Source organism: Coturnix japonica, chromosome 21, assembly GCF_054131305.1.
Source record: "Coturnix japonica strain WE chromosome 21, WE-NBRP24, whole genome shotgun sequence".
Taxonomy (NCBI): Eukaryota; Metazoa; Chordata; class Aves; order Galliformes; family Phasianidae; genus Coturnix; species Coturnix japonica.
This window is the reverse complement of record NC_140683.1, coordinates 10,179,433-10,194,916: the sequence shown is the minus strand read 5'-3', so window position 1 is coordinate 10,194,916 and position 15,484 is coordinate 10,179,433. Positions and strand designations below refer to the sequence as shown.

The following is a 15,484-nucleotide window of genomic DNA, read 5'->3' as shown; positions in this document are numbered from 1 at the left end:
ATGTAGCCTGCTCATTTCCCAGCCTTTCTGAAGCATGTACTGTGCACAGTGAGAGGGTGCACAAACTCGCTGTGCTATTGAATCCCAAAATTAGGTAAATCTCTTGGGTTTGTTTTCCTTTTCTCCTCTAGTTTTGCTGATGTGCAGCTTCAGGACTGGTGAACACAGAGCAGAGAGCTGAGCAGCAGCAGTGCAGAAAGGTGGTAAGACTTAAATGCAAGGAGAGTTTGCAGCGTTTGCTCCTCCTTAAGGCAGAAGATAAAAAGAGGGTGTTGCATGAGAAAGGGGCTCTGAAGGTGATCCCCTGTCCCCATGGTGAAGAGAAATGGGAAACTTTCCCTTCTGAAGAGTGTTCTGAAGTATTTGTGATTAAAGCAAATATGACTCTAATTGTGCAGCACCTCCTCGGTGGGTTTCTGACAGCAGCTTTGGGCTTCATCTGGAAGATGTGAGCCACGAACCATGTTTTTACTTCTGAAAACAGAAGTGTTGCTTTGGCAAACTTTCCAGTTTGGTTGTTCACATCTATTTTTATGTGTTCTTTTTTAATGTGGTTTTCAAGGAGCTGCAGTTGCATCCCCAGCAGTTGCAGCTGGGGATGAGGTGCATAGTGCAGGTGAATGGCAGCATGGGGGGGATGCAGATGTTCCTCCCAGCATCTGCCTTCCCAAAAGCAGTTGGGTAAAGTCCTCACATGAATTCAGGTGCTGTTTGGTGAAGCTTGGTTTTGGCTTAAGCTGCCCACAGCTGCTGCGTTATCTGGATGCTGTCACCTTCCTTAACCCAGGGCTGCACTGCAATAGGGAGTGTGTGTGTCTGCTGCCTTCGACATGGGGATGCTGTGCCACATTGCCATGGACGGGTAGGTAGGTGTTGGTGTTGGAAAGTAATAATTAATATGTTGCAGCATGCAGCTTTACAGGGAGAGCTGTTCCTCTCTGGCAGTGATGCTGGCTGCTTGGACACAGGGCTGCATATACCAGCCCATGTGTGTGTGGTAGGAGTGTGAGCTGTGTGTGAGCTGTGCCTCCATACAGGTGCTGTGTGGAAGTTCCTCTGGTTGGCTGTAGGGCTCAGGGGTTGCCCTGCAGTGCGGTCTGTGGGATCCTGTCGGCTGCTTTGGCATTTTATGGCTTTGCTATAAATGGTGATAGCAATGCAGTACTATGAGTTAACACTTTGGGTTTTTTTTTTGAGCACTCTTCCACGCTTTGCCGTGATGCTGCCTGTGAGGCTGATGGTGTAAGAGCCACCTGCAGATGCTCTGTGGGTAAGAAGAGGAGGAGAAATCCCTTTCAGATTTTGGGCTGCTTCCCACAGCTTCCTGTGTCCCAGCCACAGCCAAAGCACAGAACTCAGCACTCTGCATGTTGCTGAAGGCAGAAGCTGTGGCAGGATCCAGCTGGTGAGTAGGGCTGCAGGAATTCCCTGCCTGCTGGTCTTCACCTGGACGTCCAGACCTCCAACAGCTGCTGGACTCAGGTCCCCTTTGGGACCATGGCCTGTGTTTGATGGCAGGCGGAGGGTGAGGAGTGAGTGCCAGCTGTGGGGCTGTTCCTGCTTCCCAGGGCCTCCCCTATTGGTCTGTCAGGCTCTGTGTATCCTGGTTTTGCAATCTGATGGGCAGTTCTTAGTCTGTAAGATTGGGTCGTGAGCACTGCACAAATATATTCAGTCCTGGGACAAACACATCAAGGTGCCTCCATGTTACGGGCCTGCCAGTCCCCTGCACTTAGAGACACCACGTTCCCAAGCCTTGCTATATTCTTCTCTATGTGTTTGTTATTGCTTAGACCTCTGGCAGCTTTCCTGCTCGTGCAGAATGCTTTGCAGGCTCTCAGGGTCTTGGATTTACTGTGCTACGTGGCTCATTGGTACAGACCTCACGTACCTGCTGCCGTGCCAGCAGTTAATACTCGATGTGGAGGATGCACTGTCCTGTAGGGCACCTTCTGCTAGCAACAGAAGCAAATTATATATTAAGAGTAGCTCTGTTTTGCCGGTACCCGCAGGCCTTTTCCATGTCTTTTGTGAGAACTTGTGGATAAGGAGTGAAATTATCAGGGATCTGACGTTCTGCAGTACTAGATGGAGAGTTCCCATTGCACCAGGGTCTGCTGTAAGTCTGGATCACCAAGAAATAGAACCACAGAATGGCTTGGGTTGGAAAGGACCTTACGATCATCTAGTCCCAACCCATAGTTAGGCAGAGGGGAGGGCTGGTCAAAGAAGGGCTCTGCTTCCTCCTTCCCGTGTTCTTCATCTAGCTGAAACCTTCACGCTACTCACAACAGATGAGGAGTGTTGGAGGTGGATGTCGCTGCATCACATCCTATCTGCTGCTTGGCAGATTAGTGACATAGCGGTGTCCTGTGCTGCTGGAATCTCTCTGTCTTGGCTGCTTTTTCAGCCAGGTTGAAGACTGGGTGCATTTTGAAATGATGATATTTTAGAATTGAGAGCAGCTTTGATTTATTGACCTGCAGCCTCTATGAATTGAGCCGTCTGGGCTGGCATCTGGAGATAAGAGGCTGTCGAGTAATTGCTTATTATTGACTGATTGCCAGCTTGGGCTGTTTGCTTGAAGAAGAATCAATAGCAGTCTTCAAAGTCTGATCTCTCAGGGAGGATGACTGGTTTCCAAACGGGGGATGACAGGTCAGGATAACACAGTATCTGATATCCCAACGTCATGTTTGGGTTAATCCTGCAGCAGAGGAGGAAATGCAGAACATGATCTTCCTGCACTGAGGCTCCCACATCTACCTGCCTTAAACTCGGGGTTTCTCTTTGCAGGCATTCTCAGGGACTCCAGACCTTTCTCTATGGAGCAGCTGGAGCTCCACCTGAGCTGAGTGGGAGGAGGAGAGCAGCATCATTCCTTAGGTCCTCAAAGGACAGGGCAGGGAGGGGTGGCTGAGCAGCCCGTGCTGTGACACATCCCAACCAACCCGTTTGGATGCTTTCTAAATACAACGAAGCGTCTGTTTTGATGCACGGTAACAGAGGTTTCCTTTTTGTGGGTGATTCTATTTAGGTGACGAGGGAATAAAACATCCACTGTCACCATACGTTTTATCATCCCTTATGGAGACGGTCGCTATGGTGAGCGTTCATTTTAAAAAGCAGACGTCGTCCTTATTAACACTATCATGACGCGTTCCCTTCTTTGAGGATTCATATGTAGGGCCTGAAACATAAAGAAAGGGACTCATGGCATCGAAGGCACTCAAGGCTTGAAAGAAACACAGGTTCAGATCTTTGCTCAGCAGGAGATGCAGCTGATGTGTGGGAAAGGGAGCAGCAGCCCCAGGAATGTGGGATATGGAAGAAGCTCTTCCTAAAGCATAAATATTTGCCTTTAATTTCAGAGCATTCTTTCCAGCAGGAAGGCTCTGCTTCAAGGTGTGCTCTCTGGGGTGTGGGAGCAATGCCTCCAATAGAGCATTTAATTCCAACCCACAATGGTCTGGGGAAGAATGGGCGAAATTACTTGGACGGCCTTGTTTAGACACTGGATTTGTTGTCTACCAGCAAATCCTCATTTGCATGGGTCCTTAATCTGTGGAGTTAAATGTGTCTCAGGCTCCGTTATCTTCTGTGCTGCCGAGTTGAGAACTAGATTTTTCAAGCTGTTCTTTTTCATCTGATCTCTTCCCCCTCCCCCATGCCCCAAATTATCTTCCCTGTATGGTTTTGTTTTTTTTTTTTTATTCTTTCTAATTTTTAAAGAGCAAAGATGGCCAACAAGTGATGCAAAAGGCAAAGCTCCGGGTGGGAGAAGCCTCTTTGTGCCTCGTCCTTTGGTGGGCGAATTGTCCACCAGCTTGTGGATGAAAGTCAAGCCCTGTGCTTTACAACGTGGCCGGCAGAGCAGCCCCTTCCTGGAAGGGCACCCGGTGCTGAGCGCTGCACTGAGCCCTGCAGGGATTAGCGCTTCGTTTTGGGGCTGTTTAACGTCGCCTGTCGTCCTGAAATGGCATTTCCTCATGTCTGCAGCAGCCCTCATTTCATGAAATGGATGCAACTGCTGCAAAAAGATCTCGCGTGAGCATGCTCACTGGAAGATTAATCCTTTAGAGGGAGTTGGAGAGTTAAGCTACTGTAATTTCTCTGCAGTTGGCTGCAGTAAACAACTGCTCTAAAGACACGAGGAAAAAAATTGACGGAGGTATATGGGATTAATGTCCATGTCTTTTTGTGTTTCTCCTTTAAGGTTGAGGGTTTGGTGAGGATTTTCTCTAGGAGAGCCGGGGAAGAGGGAGCTGCGGAATGATTTTATGGGTGACCTTCATGTCGTGGTTTCTTTTTTCCCTCCAGGCCAAAGCAATCCTCCCGCAGTGCCAGGCCTTTGCCTGGTGCTGTGGTGTGGGGCAGCACCCAGCCTTCCATAGGGGCACTCAGAAGCCAGCAGGACTCGATGCCTCCTGCGCCTGTTGGAGAGAAAATGTGCCAAGGGATTGGCTCTGAGTGCCTACCGAGTCATAGCCTTCTTTCTGTGTGCGCTGCCTGCTCCTCCCCTTGCATGAGGAGCCATGAGCCCGTGTCAGATGGGGAGGAAAAGGACTGTTGAGGCATTATTTTGGCTTTGCTTGAAGGCGGCTCGGTGCTGAGGGCGGCTGGGCAGTGAGGTAAGTGCAGCAAGTACCCTGTGCTGAGAGCCTGGCTGGAGGATGGGGCTCGGTGCCCTGGGTGCTCTGCGTCCATGTTGGCCAAGTTGTTGAAGCACAGTGATGGAGGGCAGCGGTACCCGCATGGCTTGGTGGTTTTGGGGCTGTTTCATGGTGCTGGTGCAGGGAGAGGTAATGCTCCCTACCCATGGCTTGTATCTTCAGCTCTAAGCTGTATGGGGCCCTGGGCAAGCTGCTCTTACTGCTTGGTCAGCAGCTCTGCCTACAGCAGGGGGTTGGATCTGGATGGTTTTTGAGGCCCCTTCGAAGCCAAGGTGTTCTGTGATTCTATGCTGCTCTTAGAAGCTTCTAGCTAACCCTGCTGAGCAATGAGGAAATGGATGTGAGCCAGCAGCCAGGCTTTGGGGTGGGGTTGTATTGGTGGGGTGTCTGGCTGGAAGAAACCCCGTCCCTTTCAGCTCCAGTCGCTCAATGAGCAAATCTCCATCCAGGGCTGTGCATGTAGAATGGTGGCACTCCTTTGAGGAGCAAATAGCAAAGGGTGCAGCTGCTGTGCTGCTGCTTCTGCCACTGAAAACCTGTGTCTTGCATGGCTGGGATGCTTGTGCTGGTGTCACCCAGTGTTAAATTCGCATCCAATGGCAGCAGGAGCGGTGCTGTGTGTTGGAAGGTGTTTCTTTGGAGTGGTGCAAAGAAGGGAAAAGTAATACAATGATTTTGCAAATGTTGGAGGTTCCCAATGGTGGCTGTCAGCTCACAGGTGAGTGCTGAAGCTGCTGTTGGTCTTCAGGAGGGCAATCTTGATAAGGGCTGAGCTGAGCTGAGGATGCTGAGCACTCGGTGAAAACATTGGCAGCCCAATGTTGAGGATTTTAGCTCCATCCCTCCTTTTCTCCTCCCTTCCAGAAGCTGCGGCCAGCACAGACCGTCTGTGCTCTGAGAATGGGTTTGGGGGAACATTGCTGGGTGTGCGCGTAAGGGGAATAATTAACTGCCAAATGCAAATAGATTGTTTCTGGCTGTTTGAAAATCATTGTAATTTTCACTGAGGACAGATTAATTATATCCTCTTTTTGATGGGGGTAAGGAAAATGATAGAGATGCAGCCATATTAATCTATATGGGAGGGACGTTGCTTTCTGAGCGCTCTTTTGGGAGTTGTGAGAACAAAGCTGCCATGGTTCTGTGGGGATCAGGTGGAACTTGGGGTTTTGGGGGGATCCATTGCCTGGAATTGCAGGTTCTGGTTTCTTTGCAAACCCTGCATGTATGGCTGGTTGTGACCCTTTTCCATCAGCATAAATGTGCTCTCTGGAGGAACTGAAAGCTGAATTTGTGAGCGTAGCAGTATTTGAAACAGAAGCAAATGGAACTGAGTTTCACAGGTGGGTCTGAAGATATCTGGTGTGACTGCAGCCATTGCAGGAAGGAGGCAGTTACAGCTGGGGAATGCAGAGCCCTCCCTCGTCAGTGACCACTTCAGAGCCTGCTGCCTTCTCTTCTGTCTTCCTAAATGCTTCAGCCAACCTTGAGTCAGTCACTAATGACTTTAAAACCAGGCATTACGGTATGAGCCTTGTAATTAGCTGCTGTGATGAATCTTCTCTGTTGGGAGGCCCAGCAGCTCCCTGACTTCATGCCTTACCAGGGGCTCACCTTCTAAAGGAGTGGTTTTATCTCATGCCTTCCTGAGCATTTCAACATTCCTTGTTGCAGCAGCATCTCTGTGCCCAAAGCTGCTGGGGCCCTGGAGAGCTGACCCAGCAGGCTGGAAGAGGCTGGGATTAGAGGATTTCCACTCCCCATCCCTGGGGGTTAATAAGGGGGCTTCCAGGCTCAGGGGAAGGAGCAGCATTTCTTAACCTGGCTGTGAAATCAGCTGGGTAACTCAATTCCTGTAGTGGCTGAGGCTTAATGAGCTGGTATGTGTGGAGAGCCTATGTTTGGGCTTCTGAGATCTGGAAAAGCAATCCAATACAGTATGCTTGGGAAAACTGGGTCTGTGGTGAAAAGAAGGGGGATACATCCAGGCTCAGGTGTAAGGGCTGGGATACCCAACCTTACCAGCCCTGTAACCATCCTGAGCCACGACTCTGCTTCTCCTCATTAACCTGTGAGCTCATCATCTCGTTTAATTTTCCAGATCATCAATTTGATTTCTCAGTCCTTTTGCAGTCCTCTGTGTTCCCAGCAATCTGTGCCTCCATCAATTACCTCTTTTTCCTTTCTTGAGGCCGTAGCAACCTTGGACCAAAGTTTCCATGCTATTTTTGTACTTCACTCTGCTTGCTAGAGGAGTCTGTCAGGAACAACAGGGCGCTTCTTACCAAGCTATCCCCAGAATTTCTCATCAATGACGACTTCATCTCACGCTACCACGAACCTGAAGGCTCTGTTGTTCATTCCTACTGTCAGTGCTGAGACCTTTCCCTGGCACTCATTGGTAAGCATCAGCACGCAGCTCTCCTCTGCTTGGGTTGGAAGCCCAGTTTCTCCTACAGTACTTGATACAGATAAATTCATTCATTTCAATGGACTCAACATGCATTCTCTGAGTGTGGATGGAAGGGGACCCTAATATGCTGGTGTTCAGAGCTGTGATGGGTGGGTAGATGGACAGACAGCTGTGAGCTCACAGTCCAAGGTTATTTAGCTCCCAAACTTCTGCTCTTGCCTTTCAAACTCCACCCAAGGAAATCTTTTCTTTGCAAACAAAAACGAAGAAAGACCTCTGTTTTTCATAAGTTGCAATTGTGTTCTTGTCTAAGCTGATTATTTTATTTATTCCAATAATCCTCTTCCAGAATAAAGGAAAATTAATTGTCTTCCTATTTCCGTAACAATTCGCCCTTCAGAGGGTTGCCAGGCAAAATGCTTAAAACCTGAAATGAAAAGATGGTGAATGTTTAAAATCATTGAGCTACTGTAGGAACATGTTTGTATTTTAATAGGGTGGTATTCAAGCAGTCCCAGAGAGTGCTATTTGCTCTGTGTTCTGTAGGATTACCATTTTTTCTTCCTTCTGCATATTAAAATGGGGTCATGCCTGCTGCAGTAGATAGCGCACGTCTTATGTAGGATTGCTCTCTCAAGATGGGCTGCCTGCAATTGAATCCCTGCAGTTATCTGGTGTTAATGGGGAACGTTGTCCTCAGTTTTGGTGTGTTTGTCCATCAGTGCTGGAGGCTGGGGAGGTTGGATACCCCATGGGAGCAGGCTGGCCCTGCAGCAGCTCATTGCTCAGAGCCCACCCAGCTCTGTGCTGTTTGAATCTTGTCTGACTGATGAGCATTACCTGGTGAATCAGTGCTTTATTGTGGTGTGGGTGGAAAAGCTGCCATGGCAGAGGTGATGGCTGATGTGCCTTTTTGTGGTTTCCTCCCAAGAAACCCCCAAAAAACGAGGAATGGATGATTTAAAAGAGGGTACAAAACCAACCAAGAAGAAAAAAATACCAACCCAATGAACGGAAACTCTTTATCACATCCTAAATCTTCTCCCCCCACATCTCAGTGTGCTTTTTAAGGAGTACAGATGCTTGTTGGCATAGAAACTACAGGCTCAGAGTGGAGCGTGCGGATGGAGAAGGGGTTGTTCTGCATGAACATGGGCTGAGCCCTCTGCAGGGGGCCCGAAATCTTTCACGAGGCCAAGAGAATTGTCCAGATGTTGCTGGAATTATAATGGCACTCAATATTTAGGGGTTTCAATTTGCACTTAAATCATAAAGACTCGAGGTGCGGGGAATGCAGATACATCAGCAGTGGGCTTTCTTTTTCTTCTGAAGGAATCTGTAGTCCAAAAATATTGCTGAAATCTGTTTGGCTCTGAGCGGTGCCAAATCCCCATTAAAACATGTGGATATTTCTGTGGTTTAATCTGTTAGAAATGCATTCGGGATCCAGTTATGTTAAATTAAGCAACAATATTGGCCTGGATGCTGCTCGAAATATTAAATGTGGCAGTCGGAACACCAAGCAAAATGTTTGCACATTTTAATCGCTCGATGAGTAATCGAGTTTCTTTGCTTTCCCAGGAATGATGGAGAGCACTTAATGCTGTCCCTGCTCTGCCTGACCTGTGGCTGCGTGGGATGGGGCTGGGGCTGCAGCCCCACTAAGCCTTGCACTGTGTAAGGCAGACAGAGGGTGGGACAGCAGCGTGGGGGCTCAAAAATAGGCTATGAAAGCACATATTTTAGGGTATTTTTTGGGGGAAAAAGGAAGAAAAAGCCCGTTCTTTTATGTGGCATGGTTTATTTCTTTTGAAACCTGAAGCTCCGGTGCAATTTCCTGTATTATTTTAATTTGAAGAATAATAACGGTGTGATGATGAGCGTGGATTATTTCTGATTTATGGTCATAGAAAGTGAAAATACAAGGCGTAATGTAATGGGGGACGTTGCCATAAATGTTCTCTGCAAAGGAGAGGAGGAGGTGGAGATCTGGGCTCAGAAAGGAAAAAAGGAGGAATTTTTTTACTTTAGGAGGAAATTCTTTCCTCAGAGGGTGGTGAGGCCCCAGCGGTGCTGGCTGCCCATCCCTGGAGGTGCCCAAGGCCAGGCTGGATGTGGTGCTGGGCAGCCTGAGCTGGTGCTGGATTTGGTGGTTGGCAAGTAGATAGATGATCTTTGAGGACCCTTCCAACCCAAGCTGTTCTATGGTTCTTTGATACTCTGTCACTCAGACCTGTGTAGAACATCCCATTTGCTGGCAGCCCTTCTTGCATTTAGCTGTGCTGTGTGAACACCCAGTCCTGGCATTCATCTACAGACCAGTCCATGCAAGCTTCACTGCTGCAGGAAAATTTGTGCTTGTTGTGCTATTTATGGACCACGTTCTTCTCCCTTTTGTCTGCGTATCGCAATGGGTGCAGCCTCTTTTTGCATTTTTATAGTTTAAGGTCAAACTTTGCTTTACAGCCTCCTTGGGAACAGGGTGTGTTTAGGTGACATCATAGAGTTATTTGAGTTGGAAGGGGCCTTAAAGGCCATCTGGTCCTACTCCCTGCAGTGCACGGGGACACCCACAGCTCCATCAGGTGCTGGGGCTCTTTGCTCATCTTCCACTCTTCCATGCCTTAATGTAGAGCATCTCCAGAAACACAGCAGTCAATTCTCCCAGCCTCAGTTTTTCTGTGAAATGGAAATGCTGTAAATTTATATTACAAAGAAGCCACGGCTATTTTATTGTTGCAATATATTTAAGCAAATCACAGCGCATCTGTCTGGTTCTATTTTGCACAGTGATGTTTAGATACTTTCTCCTGTATGAATTCTTTCCAGTCAAATGCAGAGCAAGATTGTTTTCCTTTCTCTTCCCCCAGAATTCATGCTGGCCAGAGCAGTGCCCAAAGCTCTAAAGCCATGGTACTAGTTAGGATATACCTCAGCAATTATAGCACCAACCTATACGTGGTATAGAGTGCACGTATTTACTGATTGCTGCTCTCACATGCATCCATTTTACTCCTTATCTGACAGGTACTGAGTAGCGGTAATGCACCACAAGGGCTATGGTAGGTGTGGGTACCAATTCCCTTTGCAAAGCAGGCTGTGGATAACTCAGCTCTGTGTGTTGCCCTCCCTCTTCTGTCTTGCCCACCCAGAGAGGTTGTGTGTCACTGCTGCAGGATTTACAGCCTTCAATGTGAGGACCTTTGATGAGAGCAGGCTGACTGGGAGAATAGTTAGGTGCATGGAAAGGCTGACTCCCCATTTAAGCACTAATGCATTCCCTTAATGAGAAAAAGTTGGGCTTGTAGCTGGCCACAAGATATTACTGCTTTCCTTCTTACTGAGCCTGTGCTTGCTCTCCAGTCTGCGTGGAGCAGGTAAGCAGTGCTGGTGCATCTCTTGGCGCAGCGTGTTAGGAGCAATGCAGGATTTCCCTCTGAGATTGTTCCTCCGCTGGAACTTTGTACTTAGCCCATGGTAAGCACATGAATCTGCTTTTCCTCTTCTTCCCTCCCTCTCCCCAAGGAGACAATATAAATGCCTTGCCTTGAGTGTGCGTCTATTGAGGGGAAGAAGGGATTTTTAAATAGCAGTGAACTGGTTTTCCCTCGGTGCAGCAACCAATTGTTCATTAGCAAAATGTATTAATAATTAACAATAAAGTTCTTACGAACTTTTTTTTTTGTATGTGAAGCAACTTGAATTCCTTTGCATCAACAAGAGCTGCAGGTATGTCTTCATTAACATGAAAAAAAAAAAATAAAAAGAAGGAAGAAAGCAATGCTTGCAAATTGGTCTTTGTTTCCAAGGAAACAAACTTGACATGCTTGAGCTGTGCGAGATGCAAACACCGCTAGATTCAGCAGACGTGCCTCGGGATGATATGGTCTGAATATTATTTTTAAACACCTCCAATTTGAAGGCATGGGAGGGGATGAGAATAGAATCTGTCGGCAGGGTTTGCCAGTCTGCGCTGAGCGGAGGTGCTGCATGACGTGGTGAGGAGTGGATCGCATCCTGCCCTGCAAATGGGTGTCCCTATGAGATCCCTATGAGGGATCTGGGGGGTAAATGCTCTGAGGAAATGCTGCAGCAGAAGTCGAGGTCTGGGGGCAGAGAAGTGCTGTATTCCAAATGTCCGTGGTTTATCGCAGGTTGCTGTGCCAGATCCCTTGTGCTGTAATAATGTTGTAGGACAACGCAACTTGCTTGGCACAGAGGGCTGCCTTGCATCCAGGAGTCAGATGTGAATGCCAACGCTTTGCTGTCACAAATGGTTTGCTGAAAAGCTCGAGGTTGGTGTTCAGGTTGAATGTAGTGGAGAAGAGAGATCTCTCAAGTAGGAGAGCGAAACGCAGAGCTGTTTGCATAGTGCATCTGACTCAAGTGTGCTGGTGAAAATCACGCATCTAACGTGGCTTATTGCATTGCTCAGAATCTCTTGGTCTTTTTGTCATTCCCTTGGATGCCTGGTGCAGGCAATGGGCTCATTTTTGGCATTCCCTTATTGCTGTGTTGTTGTTGTTGTGCCTGTGTTGTTGTTTGGAAAACTGGAGAGGAGAAAAAAAGTCCTCTATGTATTCTGCTTTGAAACATTCTTACTCTATGGGCGATAGGAAATGTGAGGATGGAGGGTTCCAAACCTCCCTTAAAGTGCAGGTTCGTAGCAAAGCACAGCAGGAAGGGTCTTGCACTGTAGGCTTCTCCCCCTCATCCATCGTGCTGTTATTGCAAATTCATTGGGAATAATCGTCAAGGTTACAGCGATGAGGCGGCGTGGAGTTAGCTTTAAGAGAGAGCGAAGCACTGTCTGTGTTATGAACTAAAAGCAGCAGTTGAAGCCTACGAGGGAGAGAATATGAATGGTATTTTGTGAACATATTGTATTTTGTAGAAGGCCCAGGGTGAAAAACATGTTGGTTTGAGTCTGGAGGCAATGCTCCTTTCTGCAGGAGGCTCACTGAGACAGGGCTTGCCTTGCTTTTGTTCTAAAGCCAAGAAGCTGGCAGGCTCAGCACCCCCACAGCCGGAGCTGTGCTGATGGGTGCAGGACATCGCTGGGCAGGGAGAATCCCTCACCTTTTTTTGTTTCTTCCTCTTTTGCTAATGACGCTTCCTTCTGCTTACATGTCATCAAAGCTCTGTAATGGCTGAAGATCAGCCTGCACTGAGCATGCTCCGGGGTTGAAGCTGCACCCATAGAGGGAGATGGATGCATGGCTGCAGGAGGAGCAGGCCCACGGGCAGAGGACGGCCACGTGCCCAGGTAGGGCGGCTGCTGGAAGCGGTTGGGGCTCTGCTCTGCCCCAGCACCACCACTGGCCGGCTTTGTGCTGCATCCTGTGCATTGGAAAATCCTGACCTCCATGCAGCAGGAACATGGCGAGCTCCAGGGTGGTGGCCCGGAGGAGCCAGGCTGGCTGCCAGCACTGCGCCTTCCGCGCACGAAGCACTAATTATCATTAATGGGAAGCCTCGTGAGGCACGGGCCTGCTCAGTGCTGAGATCTGTCTGCGATTGTGGGAGGGTGAAGGAACGTCAAACTCCAGCTCCCTTCCTCGGTTTGCATTCCAAGGGTTGCAAACAAATCTTGCCAAATCAGCTCTTCCAAATTTGCAAGGAAAGGAGGGGAATCTGTGCGTCTGTTCCTTTGGCTGAGATTAGCTTTTATTCGTGCGCTGCTTTCTGGGTTTAACGCGTTGGTGAATGGTTTGTGGAAGGAGCAGGGCCACGTGTGAAGCTGGGCTGGTGCACTGTGTGCATGGCTGCAGCCCTGTCCAGCCCCAGTGTTAGTGGGCTGTGCTGGGTGAGGTGCTGCTGGGTGTCCCTGGTGGTGCTGGTGTGGTTTGAGCAAAGGTGAGGCTTGTTGCATCAGGGTGTTGTGCAGGCTTTGGCATTGTAAAGTTATCGCTTTTATTAGCAGAATGCTCTTCAGTCTCAGCCTTCAGATTGCATGCAGCAAGGCTGGCTCACTCCTCAGGGCAGCCCTGCTGCTTTCCATCACGCAGATCAGCACATGGCGGAGAGCGGAGCACACGTTGTTTTATGGCTCTGTCCCAGGTGACGGCCTGACACGCTCAGGTCAGTCTGTGTGATGACTCACGTTGCTGCCTGAACTTCACGCGTCTTTGTTGCCCAGCTCCACGTTGCTGGCATACCCAGTGCTTCCAGCTCCTCCTCTGGGCAATCAAACAGGGCAGGACCCAGCCCCAGCCAACGGGCAGCTCGGCTCCCATGCAGGGTCCAGCTTGGTAGGGGCTGGTTTTGGCAGTCCCAGCAGAAAGCCAGCTTGAGTCCATGCATCCTGGTGATGCAAGCTGCACTCTCTGTTAATGGATGCTGGCTTGTTTGTGGTTGGGTGAACGCACAAAGAGAAGCGTTTATGTAAAATAAATGGCATTGTAATCGTACATGGAAAGTAAAAGGGCTTGATTTATTTTGGCTCAGATGGGGGCTGTGTTTACAGCTCTTCCAATTTGATCCCAGTGGCTTTTTCTCCTTGCGTGACTCTGGCGCTGAAATGACCTGGGTCCCATGTTTTCATGTATGGTCTGGCTCCCTTGATGAGGAAATTTGATGAAGCAGTTTGGGATGCTGAAAACCACTGGTGTGATAATTTCCTATTGTGCTTGTGTGCAAGGTGTAAGGTAGCCTTAAAGACCCACTGCCACCTTATGGCAATTGCTGAAAAGCAGCCTCATCTGAGCCAATCCTTTATGTGCATCATGCTTGCTTTATTTCTCTGCTCTTCTTAACTGCTGATATTTGCATGAAGGCAAGGGCTTTGTTTGTAGAGAGTTCATCTGCTCCTTCTGTTCCTTGCAGCAATGTATAATGTCAGTGGAATCGCTTATAGAGCCATTGACTGCGGTGCTGCAACGCAGGAGTTCATGGTTTGGGGAGGGAGAGCAAAGCACCATGAAGAGCTCATTCTCTCCCAGTGAAGAGTTTGCTTATTTTCACGTGAATGCCCTAATGCTTAAAAAAAAACAACAACAAAGGTGTGAGGTCAAAGAACTGCAGAGCACGTGAGGCTGCTGGGCAGAGCCCTGGTGTTCCAGCAACGCGGTGCAGCAGAAGCGAGGTTGAATGTGAGCGGCCATTTTCCTGCTGCTCTGCTGGCAGAGGACTGCTAATAAGCAGCGTGGCTTTGTGCTGCTCCCATCCCACCTCCCAGCCCCCAAACAACCCCATAAACCATTTGTTGAGCAAACTGGGAGCGTGGCTGAGCCAGGAAGCTTGCTTGCTGTCGCTGAGCTGGGCTGTGCAAGCAATGTTTGCACCCTCCCTTAGTAAGGCTGCATTTGTTTCGGTAGAAGCTCTTGATGTGCAGTAGTTGAATGAAGGGGAGAAATGGTGTTTTCAGCTTTCTTAAACAGAAGGAGCCCACGGTTGCTACGAGTTAAAGCTGAAGGAGTTTCTAATTGGGAACTGTTAGGACTACAGTATGTTCTGAATTACAGCTGACTGGCCAATATGCTTCTAAATAAAGTTCTAGGACTGCGCCCCAAAATGAACCAACTCAGCGTATGTTCTTATCAAAGAACAGCAGCATCTTCCACAGAGCTCACCTCTCTGCATCTGTCACAACAGCATCTTAGTATTTTCTCTTTGTTTTCCCCCTTTTTAAACTCTTTTAGTCCCATTTGTGCTGTATGTGATGTACCCAACACGGTGTCCTGGTGAATGTTTCATGTTGGCTGTTAACGAAAGGCAGTTTGCTGATACTAAAAGCAGGAGGAGGGGAGATGGATTGGAAAGATTTGGGTAAAAACTAATAATAATTGAGCTTTGAAAGGCAGAGAAAACTGTGGCTCCAGAAGTGTGTATTAATGAGTGAAGGCTCCTTCAGAGCTGTTAGCTGGATGTGGACGTTCGAGCTCTCTCAATATGCTGAGGACAATCAGTGTGTGCTGGGAATGGGCATTCTGCTTAGGAAGTGGTATAAATAGTCACCGGGGGGAGGGGGGGGAAAGGAGGCGCTGTAAGAGCTTGTGGCTGAGCAGAGCAGCACTTCGTAGCTGTGCAAAAGAAGTCGGGATTCCAGCAGTGCTCTCTGTGCACCCAGAGCCCCTTCCTGGGGGTGGTTTGTTTCGTTGTGTTTGTGGGATAACTTCTGAGGAGGCCCCAAAGGAGCTTCAGCTATGAGCGGGTGGAGGGTCCGAGATGAGAGAGGAGAACCCCTGTGTTTTACCAGGCTAAATATTGTTCTTCCTATGGAAAGCAACATCTCCCCTTGCTTCCCACTTGTGTTTCCACTGCAAGGGAGCTGTGAAAATGCCATGTGTAATGGTGTAATTAAGCAGAAGCCCTCAGGAACCCACTGTCCTTTGTGTTGTGCTGCTGCCTCGGTCTTGGAAAAGTGAGATTTCTGAAAGGGGTTTTCAAGCTTTGAGTG

The 15,484-nt window shown here is 48.6% G+C and overlaps 1 protein-coding gene across 16 annotated transcripts in view; it reads left to right on the top strand.

Annotated features, from left to right (window-relative positions):
* The window catches only part of EHMT1 (euchromatic histone lysine methyltransferase 1), a 78,314-nt gene that overhangs the window by 3,979 nt on the left and 58,851 nt on the right, over positions 1 to 15,484 (top strand). For 3 of the 16 annotated variants that reach the window (XM_085521506.1, XM_085521494.1, XM_015878756.3), the window contains exon 1: positions 12,271 to 12,352. The exons of 9 other annotated variants lie outside the window; for them this stretch is intronic. In XM_085521506.1, coding sequence (XP_085377632.1) covers positions 12,299 to 12,352 — 54 coding nt within the window. In that variant the 5' untranslated portion in view covers positions 12,271 to 12,298. Of the gene's footprint in view, positions 1 to 4,075; positions 4,172 to 4,320; positions 4,632 to 10,543; positions 10,564 to 12,270; positions 12,353 to 15,484 lie in introns of those variants that run through there. 4 more of the 16 variants (XM_085521503.1, XM_032448020.2, XM_085521495.1 and 1 more) reach the window with 3 other exon arrangements.